This window comes from Salvia splendens, chromosome 19 (genome assembly GCF_004379255.2).
Source record: "Salvia splendens isolate huo1 chromosome 19, SspV2, whole genome shotgun sequence".
Classification (NCBI taxonomy): Eukaryota; Viridiplantae; Streptophyta; class Magnoliopsida; order Lamiales; family Lamiaceae; genus Salvia; species Salvia splendens.
The window spans coordinates 22,491,537-22,508,590 of NC_056050.1; the positions used below are offsets into that span (position 1 = coordinate 22,491,537).

At 45.3% G+C, this 17,054-nt stretch overlaps 2 protein-coding genes across 2 annotated transcripts; one reads left to right on the top strand and one right to left on the bottom strand.

Moving 5' to 3' along the window:
• LOC121778755 (probable xyloglucan glycosyltransferase 5) lies at positions 1-12,926 on the top strand. The gene is made up of 6 exons (XM_042176159.1): positions 1-663; positions 747-1,055; positions 1,137-1,280; positions 11,768-11,914; positions 11,989-12,102; positions 12,180-12,926. The coding sequence occupies exons 1-6, from the start codon at positions 1-3 to the stop codon at positions 12,777-12,779; spliced, it is 1,977 nt and encodes a 658-aa protein (XP_042032093.1). The 3' UTR covers positions 12,780-12,926.
• Positions 12,927-13,524: 598 nt separating this feature from the next.
• Positions 13,525-16,860, bottom strand: LOC121779847 (probable cyclic nucleotide-gated ion channel 14). Its single transcript, XM_042177304.1, has 7 exons — positions 16,642-16,860; positions 16,015-16,561; positions 15,456-15,668; positions 15,077-15,378; positions 14,854-14,965; positions 14,533-14,769; positions 13,525-14,458 (listed from the first exon to the last, which is right to left on the bottom strand). The coding sequence occupies exons 1-7, from the start codon at positions 16,668-16,670 to the stop codon at positions 13,724-13,726; spliced, it is 2,175 nt and encodes a 724-aa protein (XP_042033238.1). The 5' UTR covers positions 16,671-16,860; the 3' UTR covers positions 13,525-13,723.
• Between the last annotated feature and the right edge of the window lie 194 nt (positions 16,861-17,054).

Genomic DNA, 17,054 nt, shown 5'->3' on the forward strand with positions numbered 1-17,054 from the left:
ATGGCTCCAAAATTGAATCTTTTCGGGTGGTGGGGCAAGGAAACGCCGCAGGGAACTCCGGTGATCGTGAAAATGGAGAATCCCAGCTTCTCCGTCGTCGAGATCGGCGGCGCCGACGCCGCATTCAAGCCGGTGGAGAAGAGCCGCCTCAGGAACGCCAAGCAAGTGAGATGGATCCTCCTCCTCAAGGCCAATCGCGCCGCCGGCTTCTTAACGTGGCTGGCCGCCGCCGCGTGGGGTCTACTCGCCGCCGTGAGGAAGCGGCGAGGAGCAGCCGCCGCCACCGAGAAGCTCGGGAAGGGGAAGCTGATGCTGAGAGTGATCAAGCTGCTTCTGTTTGCTGCATTGGCGGCTTTAGCCTTGGAAGCCGCGGCTCATTTCAAAGGCTTGCGTTACCTCGAGAAAGGGATGTTCCAATCGATCTACGCGGCGTGGCTTGAGCTGCGCCGCCGCTACATCGCCCCTTTTGTTCAGTCTCTCTCCATGCTGTGTGTAGCTCTCTTTATGATACAGAGTTTGGATCGTCTCATCCTCTTCCTCGGGTGCTTCTACATCAAGATCAAGAAGATTAAGCCTACCATAATCGAAAACTCTTTTCATTCCCACGATGCTCGTGATCATCCCATGGTTCTTGTCCAAATCCCAATGTGCAAAGAGCGTGAGGTGATGAGGTTTTTGGCTTCATATTTCAAGAATTTGGCTAAGAGAGGAAAAGCTGATTGTTTGTTGTGTTTTGTGTTGATTAGGTGTATGAGATGTCGATTTCTGCGGTGTGTCAGCTGGATTGGCCGAAAGATCGTTTTTTGATTCAAGTTCTTGATGATTCCGACGATGAGGTGATCCAATGCATGATCAAGAATGAGGTCTCGAGGTGGAGGGAGAGAGGTGTCAACATTGTCTATCGCCATCGCCTTGTTAGAACCGGCTACAAAGCCGGGAATCTCAACTCTGCCATGAGCTGTGACTATGTGAAGGATTATGAATTCGTTGCGATTTTTGATGCAGATTTCCAGCCTGCCCCGGATTTCCTCAAGCTCACGGTGCCACATTTTGAGGTATATATATATATATATATGGTTGGATGATGTTCGTGTGTTGAGTGAGTGAAGAGTAGTGATGGAGTTGTTTTGGTGCAGGGGAAGCCGGAGGTAGGGCTGGTGCAGACGCGCTGGGCGTTTGTGAACAAGGACGAGAACTTGCTGACTCGGCTGCAGAACATCAACTTGTGCTTCCATTTTGAGGTGGAGCAGCAGGTGAATGGCGCGTTCTTGAACTTCTTCGGGTTTGATGGGATACGAACTAAACAACTAAACAATAATTGCGAGCCCAATAGCAGTGACAGCCCATCAGCCCAAAACCCAAGAAAGAGTATCAGTTCGGCACAACCAAAGAGTTCGGTCACAGCCTATAGCTCGTTAGTATCAGTTCGGCACAACCAAAGAGTTCGGTCACAGCCTATAGCTCGGTAAAAGCCGACCAATCGAGCTCAACTCTCAGATCGGCAAAAGCTGATCAGCAAAGTTCAGCAGTTCGGTCTCAGTATTCGACCGAACAAGGAGATAGTGGACCCATGCAGGATCTCCACGACCTCCATTACACCCACGATCTATTTAGTGGTATTAAGCAGTTATCAACCCCCCTACCAGGGCTGCAAACCACGATCTTAGTTCGAATGTATAAATAGAACTTAGATCAGATAGACGAAGGTTAAGCTCTCTAGATCCAGAATCTCATATAGCAAATCAGTATTGTAATCTGTAAGCTAGATCAAGCAATACAAATTTGCCCTCTATTCTTCCCGTGGACGTAGATTTACCTCAGTAAATCGAACCACGTAATTTTCAGTGTTGTGATCTTCGTTTATTACTTGCATTTATTCCCATCAAAAATTCGCCAAATCATCACTGGCGCCGTCTGTGGGAACACAGAAAACCAAAACTGTGATAAAAGCGAGTTTTTGATCCTCTTCCACCAAAAAATGCGTACCAGATCACATAATACCCATACTTCCGTCCGTGATGAACGTGAGGAAGCTAGTCCAGCCCGTAGGTCTGGAAAACAGCCTCGGGAGAAATCTGCCTCCAGTTCTCACGGTGAAAGAACAAACCACTCAAAAAGTCATCGCACCGAGCCTCCCCAGCAGCTCGATTTGAATGAGGCTGTCAAGTTGTTCTTGGCTGAGAAGCAGGATGAGTTCTTAACATTCCTGCAAAAGAGCCAGAAGCCGGAGAAGAAAACGACGGATTCTCCCTCCCCCTCCAGACATGAAAGTCACTACCGCAGTAGTGTCGTATCTTCCAGGAGAAAGAATCCTCACCACCGATATGTTCCTTCTCCTCCTTGTTACCGAAATCACAGGAGAACTCCATCTCCACCATACCGTAGAGATGTCGGATTCGCTATGTATGGAGCGCTGAAGACTCCATTTTCGGATGATATCACCAGAACTCCGTTGCCACAGAATTACCGAACTCCGTCAGTGACTTATGACGGGTTAGTGGATCCTCATGATTTCCTGGGACGCTATCAGTATAATATGGCGAACCAAGGTCTCAATGAGGTTCATATGTGTAAGTTGTTTCCCGAGCTGCTCATCGGGAACGCAAGAAGGTGGTTTGATAGCCTCCCTCAAGGCAGCATTAGATCTTACAGAGATCTAATGGATGCTTTTCATAGGAGGTTCTTCCAGAAAGCGGAAACCCGAATCACTTCGGCTCAGCTGCTTTCTATACGTCAAGGTCGCGATGAAAAGATTAGCGACTTCATGACAAGATTCCACAAGGAATGCCTACAAGTAGATGATCTCAATGATCTACTTGTCATTTCGGCATTCCAAAATGGAATTCTGCCAGGAGCTCTCTACAGAAAGCTCGTTGAATGCAGTCCGCAAACAGCTCAAGAGATGTGGGACATTGCGGACCAGTTTTCTCGTGCTGATGAGGCAGACCGTCGAAAACGGTCTTTAGACAGCTCTTCCAGAGGAGACAAGAGGAAGCCCGATCATAGCGATCAGGGACATCCTCGCCGAACTCCTTTTGAAAGAATTCAAAGGGCACCGGTACAAGACAGATTGGGACCACGTCTCAATCCTGAGAAACCACCCGCTCAGTTCGTACCATTGAACAAGTCGAGAGCGGAAATTTTCGAACTGCATTCTGATATGTTCGAAAAACCAAAGCCGATGACGAAATCGGCCACGCGCCGAAGTCAGGATAAATATTGCTCCTTCCATCAAGACCACGGTCACGATACCGAGGAGTGTCGAAATTTGGCGGCAGATATTGATGTTCTTGTGAAAGCAGGGACGTTAAAAAAATACCAAAGCAAGCCGCCGAAAAAGAATAAGAAACAGAGAAGTGCGAACTGCGCTCCTCAGGATCCTAAAAGGCAACAGGATCCCGAAGACGATGACGAGCCGCAATATGATGGAGTGATCCAGACTATTGACGCTCTCCCAGCCGGGAAGACTAAATCGTCTCTAAAATCAGAGCGCAGAGGCTTCAATCGAGAGGAGCCAACACATAAAAGGCTGAAGGAGGAGGAAGTAATTACATTTTCAGATGCAGATCCCGTCCCGGCCATTTCTCCTCATCAAGACGCTATTGTCATTCAAGCTGGAGTGGCAAACAAACTGATCCACAGAGTGTTCGTGGATACAGGAGCGTCGGTTAGCATTCTTTTTAAAGAATGTTTTGATAAACTGGAAGTGGATCCAGCTCGGCTCAGTCCGGCCCCACTTCCTCTGAAAAGTTTCGCCCAGGAGGACACCCGCCCTGAAGGTATTATCAGCCTTCCGATTACGGTAGGAAGAGCGCCTACTAGCTCCAGTACGGTGATCGAGTTTTTTGTGGTAAGAGCTCGATCCCCGTATAACATTATACTGGGAAGAGACTGGCTCAACACAGTTCGGGCCATTTGCTCTACTTATCACCTCACAATCAAGATCCCCACTAAAGGAGGGATAGCAGTCATCCGAGGTGATCAAAAGAGAGCAAAAGAATGTCTGCAGATTGCGCTTAAAAGTGCCGAACAATCAGATCGGCACCATCAAGCATAGCAATCACAGCAGCCGGAGTCAGAGGTAGGCGAAATGAACGAAGTCACACCGGAGCCGAACTCGATGAAAGTTCAGTTATACGAAGATGATCCATCCAGAACGGTCAAGATCGGTTTCGCGGGAACACCTCTACTCCGGGAAAAGACCATCCAGCTCCTCAAAGAGTACAAAGATGTCTTTGCGTGGTCTCCGTTGGACATGACTGGAGTGTCTCCCGAGGTAATTACACATCGGTTAAATATTGATCCTTCAGTCCGGCCTATAAAACAGAAGCAAAGACTCTTTGCGGCAGAAAGAAATCAAGTCATCCATGACGAAGTCCGCCAATTACTGAAAGCGGATGTATTATTTGAAGTAAAATATCCTTCTTGGGTGGCCAATCCTGTGATGATCAAGAAAAAAGGAGGATGGCGGATGTGCATAGATTTTACGGATCTAAATAAGCACTGTCCTAAAGATTGCTACCCCCTTCCCAACATAGATAAAAAAGTAGAAGCTCTGATAGGCTTCGAAATTTTCTGTTTTCTTGATTTGTATAAAGGATACCACCAAGTTTTAATGGATGAGAATGATGCTTCAAAAACGGCTTTCATTACTGACTTCGGTATTTTTGCTTATAAAAAGATGCCATTTGGTTTAAAGAATGCCGGAGCCACATATCAAAGGATGGTAGATAAGTTATTTCGGCACCTGATCGGAAAAGAGGTTGAAGTATATGTTGACGACATAGTTGTTAAAAGCAGAAGCACTTCGGAGTACGAAAACAATCTCAAATCCACTCTCGACGTGCTCAAAAAAGCCAACCTCAAACTCAATCCCCAAAAATGTACCTTTTTGGTAGATTCGGGAAAATTTCTGGGTTGTTGGGTTTCAAAGGAAGGACTCAAGGCAAATCCCCTAAAGGTTCAAGTTGTTCAGAACATGGCAATGCCGAAGTCCATACATGATGTGCAAAGGCTAACTGGATGTCTAGCCGCACTGAATAGATTCCTTTCCCAAGCAGCCGAAAAGCAAATGCCGTTCTTCAATGTTTTGAAGAAGGCACCAAAGTTTGAGTGGAGAGCCGAACAGAAAAAGGCTTTTGACGAACTCAAAAGTTATTTAACCGAACTTCCTACTCTCTCTGCTCCAACAGATGCCGAAGTGATATTCTTATATTTAGCAGCATCAGATCAAACCATTAGCGCGGTGCTTGTACGAGAAGAAGGCCTAAAACAGCGTCCTATCTACTTTACAAGCCGAGCATTAAGAGGTCCCGAAACAAGGTATCAACCTCTGGAAAAAATTGCTCTGGCATTAGTAAATGCAGCAAGGAGACTGCGGCCATATTTCTATGCTCACAAAGTATGCGTCTTAACCGATCTTCCACTTCGGCAAGTTTTGACTAAGCCAGAAGCATCAGGCAGAATTGCCAAGTGGGCCATAGAGTTGGGAGAACATTCAATAGAATATCTACCTCGGAAAGCCATCAAGGGACAAGCCTTGGCAGATTTTCTTGTAGAGGCAAAGTTCGATCAGGCAATCCCTATTATTGCCGAACAGAAAAATCCTACCAATGATGAACTAACACAGCCCCAGAAACCCGAAGTAGAGCCGCCGGACTGTTGGATTGGATTCGTAGATGGAGCTTCGAATAAGACAGGAAGTGGAGCTGGTATTCTACTTATCGCTCCCGACGGACACGAAGTAACTTATTCACTTCGGTTCTTATTCCCAACCACTAATAACGAAGCCGAATACGAAGCCCTTCTTGCCGGACTTCAGTTAGCGCAACATCTACTTGTCAAATCTCTCAAAATTCATTGTGATTCACAAGTCATAGTGAATCACATGCTGGGTACAAGTGAAGCCCGTGGTGAAGGGATGAAAAAATACTTGGACAAAGCGCAAAGTATTAGCCGAAATTTCTCTTATTTTCGGATAATCCACATTCCCAGAGCGGGAAATAGCCGAGCAGATACTTTAAGTAAGTTGGCCTCATATCCGAGCTCAAAGGTGGAGGAATTACCGCACAGAAGCATTGATGAAGCTGAAGTACACTCAGTAACCAGTTCGCCAAACTGGATGACGCCAATATTAAAGTATCTAGATCAAGGACAACTGCCCGAGGATAAGAGATAAGCAAGGAAAATCACATGCCGAGCACTTCGGTATGAACTTCATGAAGGAGTCCTATATAGAAAGTCCTACCTTCAACCGTTATTGCGATGTGTAGGACCAGAAGAGACGGATTACATCCTTAGAGAAGTTCATGAAGGATCTTGCGGTAGCCACATCGGAGCTAGAGCATTAGCTAAAAAAGTTCTGAGATGGGGATATTATTGGCCAACTTTGGTACAAGAAGCAGTACAGCTAGTTAAGAAATGTATGAAATGCCAAATCCATGCAAATATCCCAAGGACGCCGCAGACTGATCTATGTGCTATGCAAAGCCCTTGGCCTTTTATGCAATGGGGCATAGACATAGTAGGACCACTACCACAAGCTCCCCGGCAAATGAAATTCTTGATCGTTGCCGTGGATTACTTCACAAAGTGGGTGGAGGCTGAACCATTAGCTACGATAACAAGCTCAAAGGCATTAGATTTTGTCTGGAAGAACATAGTTTGCCGATTTGGCATACCCCATATCCTCATTTCAGATAATGGGACTCAGTTTACTGACAAAACATTCAAGAATTGGTGCCAAGAGTTGAATATTCAACAGCGGTTCACTTCAGTCTCTCACCCACAAGCAAACGGACAAACAGAAGTAACAAACCGTACTTTGGTGAAAGGATTAAAAGCTCGGTTAGAACAAGCCAAAGGACAATGGGTAGAAAATCTTCCTCAAGTCCTATGGTCTTACCGAACTACGCCAAAAACCTCCAACGGTGAAACTCCGTACAGTCTAGTGTACGGCACTGAAGCCGTAATTCCGGTTGAGATCGGCATACCCAGCCCCCGAACTCTTAATTTCTCAACAGAACTGAATGACGACGGACTGAGAGCCGAACTAGATCTTGCCGAAGAAAGAAGAGAATTGGCCTTCATAAAAGAAGCCAAGTACAAGGAGCAAGTAACCCGGTATTATAACCAAAGGGTGAAAAAGCTGCAGTTTCAAGTGGGAGATCTCGTATTGAGAAACAATGAAGTAAGCCGAGCAGAAAAGCTGGGCAAACTTGAACCCACATGGGAAGGTCCGTATCGGGTGTCAGAAGTCCTGGGAAAAGGGTCTTATAAATTAACTCACATGTCAGGAGAACAAGTACCCCGAACATGGCATATTTCCAACCTCAAGAAGTTCTATTTGTAAGAGACAAGGTCCGGTCAGTCTTGTGTCTAGTTCGGTCCTAGGGTTATGTGCTTTCATATTTTTATTGTTCTTTTTACTTGTCGTTTTTTAAAAAAGTTTAAAATCTTTTTCGTCCTTTTTATTTGTCTCTCTATGTGCGTTTTGTCTCTTACAAATGTTACTGAGGTATATTGTTCCTTAAAGGCTGATCCCCTTTTTTAGATCATGTATTAAAGACAATTGTGAGTCCAAGCTTCTAAGGAAGATACAAGATTCCACAATTCAGCTTAAGAAACAAGCAATTCGTCTGAAACGAACTGCAATAAGCCGGAAACCACTCCGGTTAACTAGGGAAAGTCCAATCCAAGCGATAAAACTCGCCAAATAAGGACACTAACTAAGTCCGGTCAAAGAAGAGTTTACTTCATAAGACCGAGGACGAGTACAATAAATGAAATAAAAAATCGCTGAACTGTAAATACGCAGTGATAGAAGCGAAATGAAAAAATTTCATTTACTAAGTCTTGTTGGGCATACAATTCCGCTGCCCTACGAGAATGCGTTACACCATTACAAAGGACTATTCTACTGTCTACGATTGCTAAAGTTGAGCCACCTATCCGAAAAATCCTCATGATGCTGAGTTCGGGCGTTCCGAGCAGTTGAAGAATAAGTAGGTGGACGAGATGCTCTGATCGACCTACCGCCTCTTCCCTGAGTCCGGGAAGTTCTAGCACCTCGGCGGCGAAGAGTCTCTTCACGAAGCATTCGCTGATCTTGCTCACTCATATTCACAACTCCTCTACGAACTTCAGGGCGTTCTTGTCTTGACGTTTCCGGTTGCTCCTGAGTCCGTTGCTGATTTGGAGTAGAATTTTGAGTAAGTGGATTAGAGGTTTGAGTTGGAGTGTGAGCATCTGTTAGCGGGAAACGGCTAAGGAATCTCTCGATTGAGGGACGCCGGGAAAGAATGATGTCGTACAGAGAAGCCAAGCGCCGCAATGATTTCACAACTTGTTGGCAAGCCGAGCTCTCCAGCACATTGTTCTTCCGGAGTACATGAAGCTCCTCCCACAGTTCATCAACTTGATTCTGAACTTCAGATATAGTCATTCCCCCGCGCCCGCAGATGAAATCTTCATATGCAGTCCTCTCAGCGACGGCAGTATTCAGCTCGGCCTCCAGATCTTTCTTTATGGACTCTAAGTCCTTATTGTTGGACTCCAGCTCCACTAAACGAGCCAAGAGTTCATCATACTTCATCTGGTCATCTATAGCTTTTTTCTCAGCTTCATTTAAAGCCAAAGAGTATAGCCGCTTCCAGTGAAGTACCTCCAGCTCCTTAGAGTTAAGAATACGAAGCAGCTATGTCAGTTCGGCATTTCAGTTTACCGAGCAGGCAGTAAACCACAATAGGAGTAAAAGAGATTAAGAAAAGCTATAAGGAAGACACGAGTGTAGAAAGAAGAATTTTTTTCATTCGCAAGAAAAAATTTACACAAGGAGGGCTTCAAGGCCATTTTACAAATAGAAAGAAAGAAACTAAACTAAGAGAACGGAGACGAAATCATACTCCGCCAGTTTCGTCTCCGGCTTCCCCGTGGGTTTCAGCTTCTTTCTCCTTGTCGACCTCGGTCTCAGCCTCGGCCTCCCTCCTCCCTCCCTCCTGCTCGGCGCCCCCATCGCCGATCTGCTGCACCTCTTGCTCGGCGTGCCCGTCGCCGGTCTGCTGATCCTTCTGCTCGGTCTCCTTGCCGGCCTCATTTTCCTGCTCACCCTCTTCTATGAAAATTGAAGCGGGTGAAACAGGCCCCAAGGAGGCAAAGATGGCCTCCATGTTCTCGTCACGGTCAGCACGGCAATTACGGACTCGCTCAGCAGAAAGCAGGACCGAGGAAGACGCAAGCTCCTCAAGGAGCGGCAGACTCTGGAGACGCGCTGCAATCTCTCGGCCATACAGCGGCAAGACGACTTCGGGTTCCTGCTCAACATTATCGGTCATCAATTTCAGCAGATCACCGATAAGGGCCGAAAATTGATTGCTCAAAAAGAGTTTCTCCGTGTAAACACGGAGAGCCTCCCCCTGAGCAACCACGGCAGCCGCCTCCCTCTGTTTCGACCGCTCTCTCTGGATGATGAGCTGGTCTTTGGCACGCTGGGCTTCATCCTGAGCCGAGATCATAGCGGCCCTTGCCTTCTCAAAGTCTGCCCGAGCCTGTTCGGCCTGGTGACGAGCAGCATTCAAATTCCTCTGCATCTCATCATAATCGCTGGACGCTTTAGAGAGTTCAACTGTGACGAGTTTGCAGAGCATATTGTTCCTCTGAAAATGGAAAAAGGAAAAAGTCAACAGAGGGGCCACAAAAAAAATATACGAAAGAAGCAAAGCCAGAAAATCAAGAAGAAAATTCACCTCTACAAAGTCCTTTGGCCATAAAAAGGGCTCAGAGATATGTTCCGAAGTGGCCGTAACCACTCCTAATCCATAACCCCCCTGGACAATGTCTCTCTCTGGCGCTTTTGGGGGTTTCTGAGTCTTCGCCTTCCCCCTTGCCGAGGTCGATCCCGGCTTTTTTGGATCCGAAGACTGACTCGAAGAGGTCTTCTGCCTCTTCGGATTCTTCTCGGCATCGGACGCCGAGCTGGTGGTTTTCGGTTTCTCCGGCTCCTTTGATTCGGAGGATTTGCGACCAAGCCTGCTTAGCATGTTCACTGCCAAAAAGCAAGAAAACAAAGTTAGTTTTCGCCGCTAAAGCAGTAAAGCATAAAAAAGAAATCCTCACCCTCAGTCTCTTCGTCCGAAGACGAGGAGTCGAACACGAAGTCACCCTTGACGAGCTCAGATTCCAAATACTGTTTCCTAATCATGGGAATCTTATTGAGCCCGCCCTCGAGCTCGTCCAACGGTTCTACCCGAGGATGAGGAATTACGGACTTCGGCCCTCTCCAGGAAAAGTCCGGAGCCGCTGTCCTATTGTAAAAAAAGAAGCGATTTTTCCACATCGGCCATTTGGTTTTACAGAAGGCTCTAAAGGGCTGTAAAGGGATCAAGTAAAACCAGGATCCCTTTCTCTTAAACTGAAAGAAATTAAGGATTGCCCTCAGAGACAGATCCTTTTCTAGTCTACGCAGCTCGGCAGCAAAGGCCGATAAGTGCCTCCAAGAATTTGGAGTCACCTGACCTAAAGGAAGTTGGAAAAAATCAAGAAGCTCTACAAAGGCGAGGGGAAGAGGGAAACGAAGCCCGCATTCTAAGCAGGCTTCGTAAACGGTGGCATAACCCTCCGGCGGCGAGTTAGCCCTATGAGTGTCGTCGGGAATCACCACTAACCCCCCAGGAAGAAAATATTTTCTGTGTAAGGATATCACAGTATCCTTACTCAAAATGCTGTGAAAATATTCTACCGTCTTCTCCCCGGACTTTTTCCGGCCAGAAGATCCCTTACCCCCCTTCCTACCACTACCTGATTCAGAAACAGTTTCAGAAGAAGAAGACATGATTCTTACTCTTTGATGGTCGAAAGTCTCTGAAGAAATTCTTGAAGAAGCGGAAGAAAATTTTACGAAAAAGAGAGAGAATGCAGAAGAAATAATCGCAAAAGTTTTCCAATGATGAAGAAAGGAAATATTTATCAGATTCGCAGAGGCGTTTCAAATTCGTCGCACCGTTTCAAATCCCACTTTTTCTGGGTTCTCTGGCCGGATTTGCTGTCACATTTAATGCAGACACGTGCAGAGCACGTCCCCTGACGTCAGCCTCCCCCTTACACTTATCCAAAATGCCGAAGTGATTCACTTCGCTTTTCGGGGGGGGGTGGTGATGGGATACGAACTAAACAACTAAACAATAATTGCGAGCCCAATAGCAGTGACGGCCCATCAGCCCAAAACCCAAGAAAGAGTATCAGTTCGGCACAACCAAAGAGTTCGGTCACAGCCTATAGCTCGTTAGTATCAGTTCGGCACAACCAAAGAGTTCGGTCACAGCCTATAGCTCGGTAAAAGCCGACCAATCGAGCTCAACTCTCAGATCGGCAAAAGCTGATCGGCAAAGTTCAGCAGTTCGGTCTCAGTATTCGACCGAACAAGGAGATAGTGGACCCATGCAGGATCTCCACGACCTCCATTACACCCACGATCTATTTAGTGGTATTAAGCAGTTATCAACCCCCCTACCAGGGCTGCAAACCACGATCTTAGTTCGAATGTATAAATAGAACTTAGATCAGATAGACGAAGGTTAAGCTCTCCAGATCCAGAATCTCATATAGCAAATCAGTATTGTAATCTGTAAGCTAGATCAAGCAATACAAATTTGCCCTCTATTCTTCCCGTGGACGTAGATTTACCTCAGTAAATCGAACCACGTAATTTTCAGTGTTGTGATCTTCGTTTATTACTTGCATTTATTCCCATCAAAAATTCGCTAAATCATCAGGGTTCAATGGGACGGCTGGGGTGTGGAGGATCAAGGCGTTGGAGGACTCCGGGGGCTGGCTCGACCGGACCACTGTTGAGGACATGGACATCGCTGTCCGGGCACATCTCAATGGTTGGAGTTTCATATACCTCAATGATGTCAAGGTACTAACAGTTGCAACAAACTAGTTTTTGTTAGTTGGGAATCATTTGATTGAGTCTGTTTCAACATATGTTAGGTTCTGTGTGAGGTTCCCGAGTCGTTTGAGACATACCGGAAGCAGCAACATCGGTGGCACTCAGGGCCGATGCAGCTCTTCCGGTTGTGCCTCCCTGCTGTGCTGAAATCAAAGGTAACATTCTGCCCCGATTTTCAATCTTTCGTTACCTTATAATACCATTAGGCCTAATGTGGAAAGCTTTGGTACAGATATCTATTTGGAAGAAGGCAAACTTGATATTCCTCTTTTTCCTATTGAGGAAGCTCATCCTCCCATTCTATTCCTTCACACTGTTCTGCATCGTTTTGCCTATAACGATGTTTATCCCCGAGGCCGAGCTGCCTATGTGGATCATCTGCTACGTGCCTGTGCTCATGACGGTCATCAACATATTCCCCGCGCCCAAATCCCTCCCCTTCATCGCCCCATACCTCCTCTTCGAGAACACCATGTCCGTGACCAAGTTCAGTGCCATGGTCTCAGGGCTGTTCCAGCTAGGCAGCTCGTACGAGTGGATTGTCACCAAGAAGGCCGGGAGGTCCTCAGAGACGGACCTTCTGGCCACAGCGGATAGGGACACGAAAGCACTGATTGAGAGCGATGTGAGCCTTTTGGAGGAGGGAAAGGGGAAAGGTGTCAAGAAAACTAACAAGATTTACAGAAAAGAGTTGGCTCTTGCTTTCCTGCTGCTCACAGCTGCAGTTAGAAGCCTCTTGTCAGCTCATGGACTCCACTTCTACTTCCTCCTCTTCCAAGGCTTCACTTTCCTCCTCGTCGGCCTTGATTTGATCGGAGAGCAAATGAGCTAGCTTGATGCAGTTCAAGTGAAGATACATACACACATTCCTGATTATTGGATGATTTGGCTCAGAATCAGTCACTATAGAGCATTTATTCATCAAATTTTTAATAAGATTTTCATGCTACATTTATTCATCAAAATTTTCCATATTCATTTGCTGTTGCACAGATGTATAGTAAGTACTCCACAGATAGCTGTTTATGTAAATTAAGTATAGTTTGAATTTAATTCATTTTCCCTCTCTTACATATTTGTATGTATTATGATTTTCCATATTCACATCCCACTATTGTAAATTCTTGATCAAGAACCGTTGCACCACCACCACCACGGCCCTCGGTTACTGTTCTAGCATTCTGCAAGACTAATTAGAGTCGGCAGAGGGAACTCGTTGTCATGAACGGCCTAAATTTCATCCGTTGAAGGGCCACGGAATATTTTTGTGGACATTGGTGATTTGATCAAAGTGTCTATTTTTCAGAGCAAGCTCATTTACTACCTTTCTCCATCAAGAAAAAGATGTGATCTTGGATTTGGACAGCCCACTTGCAGAAAAGGGAGGCATCTTTTATTGCATTAAATACATCTTCATATTGAAGGCTGGCAAAAACGTGCATGGTTCTGCGATTTGGCATTCATTATGACAAGTGTTTTGATGTCCCATTTGTTTCACATGCTAGATTTCTTGAGTCAGTTAATCCAGTTGTAGAAAACTGTGATAAAATCAAACAGTTGTAACAAAGGCTATAATATTCTGATACAAAATTCAGAAGGTAGTATAGGCATTTCAAGAACTTTGTATCAAAATATTGTCTTTTCCTGTACAAAAACTTGTATACTAGTGCTTTCTTTCTGGATAATACTCTAGCTTAAGATACGTGTTCCATCTGACGAATGTTCAGTTTGATCGAGTCTCCCGAAACGCACTCTCCTGAGTTTGGAGAATTGGTGCTAGTCGTCATCAGGATCGGCTGAGAAGTCTGGCTCTTCGGGCTTCTGAAGCTTGGGCAATTGCACGTTCTTGGCCTTGAGCGCTCCTCTCCTCGTGTTGGCAGCAAATCTAGAAGCCAGTATCGTTACTCCAAGGCTCTGCATTGCTGGCTGAGACGGGATGCAGGCAGCAGATTCATCCTCCTCTTTGTCATTTTCATCATGTGAATAATGCCCCTCATCGGATACACAGAAGGACTCTTTCATGCTCAGGCTCTTCGCGGTGGTTCTCTTCTTGTGCCGTCGCCAGGCCACCTGAATGAAGCAGGCCGCCCATGTCCTCCAGTGGTGGGAGTAATAACGGAACGTGTGCTGCAGTTTCTTGCTGTGGAGACGTCTGAACTGATTCGCCACAAACTTGAGGTCCTCTGCTCTTAGCACGAACGCCTCCACTTCGATAAGGGATCTAACCGTTCTGGTCGAAGAGGGCAAGTTTAGGGTAGACCTTGGCAGCAAAGCCCATGAAAGCAGCTCCTCCCCACAGAAATCACCCGGCCTCAATATGGTCGAGTTGAAGAATCCTGTCCGCCCTCCATTGGTGGTTGAGCTCTCCAGCGTCCCTCTGATAATGAAGAGCATTTCCGTCACAGGATCGCCTTCACGAACAATGTAGGTCCCCTGGGTGCTTAAAGACGACACTAGGCGCTCACATATGGCATCTAGGAGTTGACTGTCCATCTGTGAGAAAAAAGGTACCTGCAATCGGGCAACGATAACGTTACATTGTGAATTTTACAACCAGCTGAAAACATCAAGATTGAATATCTTACACGTCGAACAAGGTCTAAACAGAGGTGGCGCTGGATGTCACGACAGAGATCAGTAGGCAAGCCACGCAGGATGGATTCCTCGTTAACTCCCCTCGTGGCTAGCCATTTGTACTGTGTAAAACGCCTGATGCGTTGCTGCAGATCTTGTGGTAGTTGGCGATGCCTCATCCATTCCTCTGTGTCTCTTCGCTTAAGCCTCCACTCCTCAAGCCTCACAGTGATCGATTGCAGATAGGTCTGCGGAGATAAATGAAAAAACGATGAAATCAAACTAGAAGATCAAAAGCGGTACACCAAACACAGAAAGGATTCTCACAATACCTGCATATTTCCAATCAAGTGAGCAAACAGAACAAGACCGAAGATAGCAATGAGTATCGCAAACAGAGTTTCACCAATAAACGTGCTCGTTGCCAACGTCTGACCATAAGAACTACAACAAACGAATAACAAGTCAATATCCATCGGATTAAAAGAATTAAGTACAAGTTCACTTTGTGCAGAAATTTGTCTCAAATCATTTGACAGTGCAGTTTTTCAATACCTCAAGTTCTGTAAGCCCCACCATAAGCAGTAGAAGTATTTCTCAACAAAATCAGATGAGACAACGTTGTTCGCAACAGCATTTCCAAAAATGCCATAGTTAAAGTAGGTAGTATCACCGGGATTGCATCTTTTGAAGACGTGCGTGCTATTCACCCAATTTTCTCTGTCACTGTGGTACAAAGCACTACAATCCAGAAAGCCAAGAGAACAGCCGGTGGTATTCATTTCGACTGTGCAAGCTGACTTCCAACATGTAGCATGTCGTTGAATAGACAGCACGTACCAGGAAGCTCCCAACACCTAACAAAAGTAGATACATCATTTTTCAGAGAATCCGACTGAAAGAGAAATGATGCAAGTTCAAAGCATCGACATACATGACTTGCTAGCATATAGAGTAGCAAATTGTATGCAGCACCGGCCCATGCTGTCTTTGTGACTACTCCAGTAGCTTTGATGATTTGAGAACTCAAGGGGAAGATCAAATACAGCCTCGGGACGTACTGCAGCAGGACAATCAGTATCAACGCATTGTTCGTGTGATCAGCATGGGAGCTTCTGATCGCAGGTAATATCGTCCATATAACAATCTGGAAAAAAAGAAACAAACCAAACACTACACTCAAACGGCTTCCATAATCATCATCACCAATTCACCAAGAACGAAATATCTATTCGATGATTTGATTCAACCACCCCAAATTAGGCTCAGTATAAGAGTTCAATAGTTGTATGTTTTTTACAGCTATTTCATTTTCTCTCATGCCATGTCACACATTTACTGAAATAGGAAGAGTGTAACCGGACACAATTAACCTCTTTTCAAATGATAATCATCCACATTTCACAATATAGAGCTTAATTAAAACTTCATAATTGAGTGACTAAACCAAATTAAGGCACCAAGAGCTACCAAGAAAGCAAAATTGAGGCTACCTGGGGAAGAGGCAATGCTGCAATCGCATCGATGAAGAACTCGGACCTCAAATACCTCTTTGCAATCTGATCAAGATCCATGACAAGTTCACCCTTGCCAAAAACCCTTGATCTAGGAGAAACATAAGCTGTCCTAAACTTGATAACCACATGCAGCAGATACAGCACATCAGCCAATGTCCTAAAACAGGTCACAATTATCCCCAAATTCAGGTCTATATGCATACATGAAGAAGTACCAGAGCCCTGATTCAGCACAGAAGGAAGATAGAAAAACAAGGGATCCACAAAGAGTGCCACCAAACAAGAACACAAGAAAATCCTATTCCATTTCAACACAACATCACTTCCAGGATCCAAGATTCTTCTTTTCTCAGGCTCTTGACATTCTGGAAAAACCTTAGACCTACCAAATTTGGGAGCCTTTTCCCCATACCCACCTTCAGATTTCCCTGGGGTTTTTGAGTTTTTGTTCACAGGTAGTTGCTTTTCAAGGCTGTGAACCCCATTTTTCTCATCAAGATTCCTCTTTTCCTCATCGTGGAACCTAAAAACATATTTCTGCTTAGCATAAATTGTGAAAATGGGATGCAAGCTAAAGCTACAGAATGAGTGTAGAGATTTTACCTGACTTGTTTCTGTTTCTTAAAGTCCATGATTGTGAAACGGTGAATGCATCCAGATTAATGGGAAGCCCTCTTCATTATTTGCTAATCTTCACACAAGGAATGATTGAGGTTTGAAAATTGGAAGCGCAGATTCAAGAATTCTTGCCAAACTCCACTGTGTTAGAGGGAAACAGCCCAAATTGTGAGAGATATGTCTTGTCATGAATGAAGTGGAACCTTAATTTTATATGCAGTTGACTCATTAAAAGGTTTGTCAATAAATGGCTGCAAAATATATGAAACAGCTATTCTGTCAGTCATTAACTAACCGTGCAGTGAATGGAAACTGAACAGAGAGAGAGAGAGGAGAGAGAATTCAAATGAAAGTAAACTTAGACATTAATTCTCCAAGATTTTAAACGTTATATACAA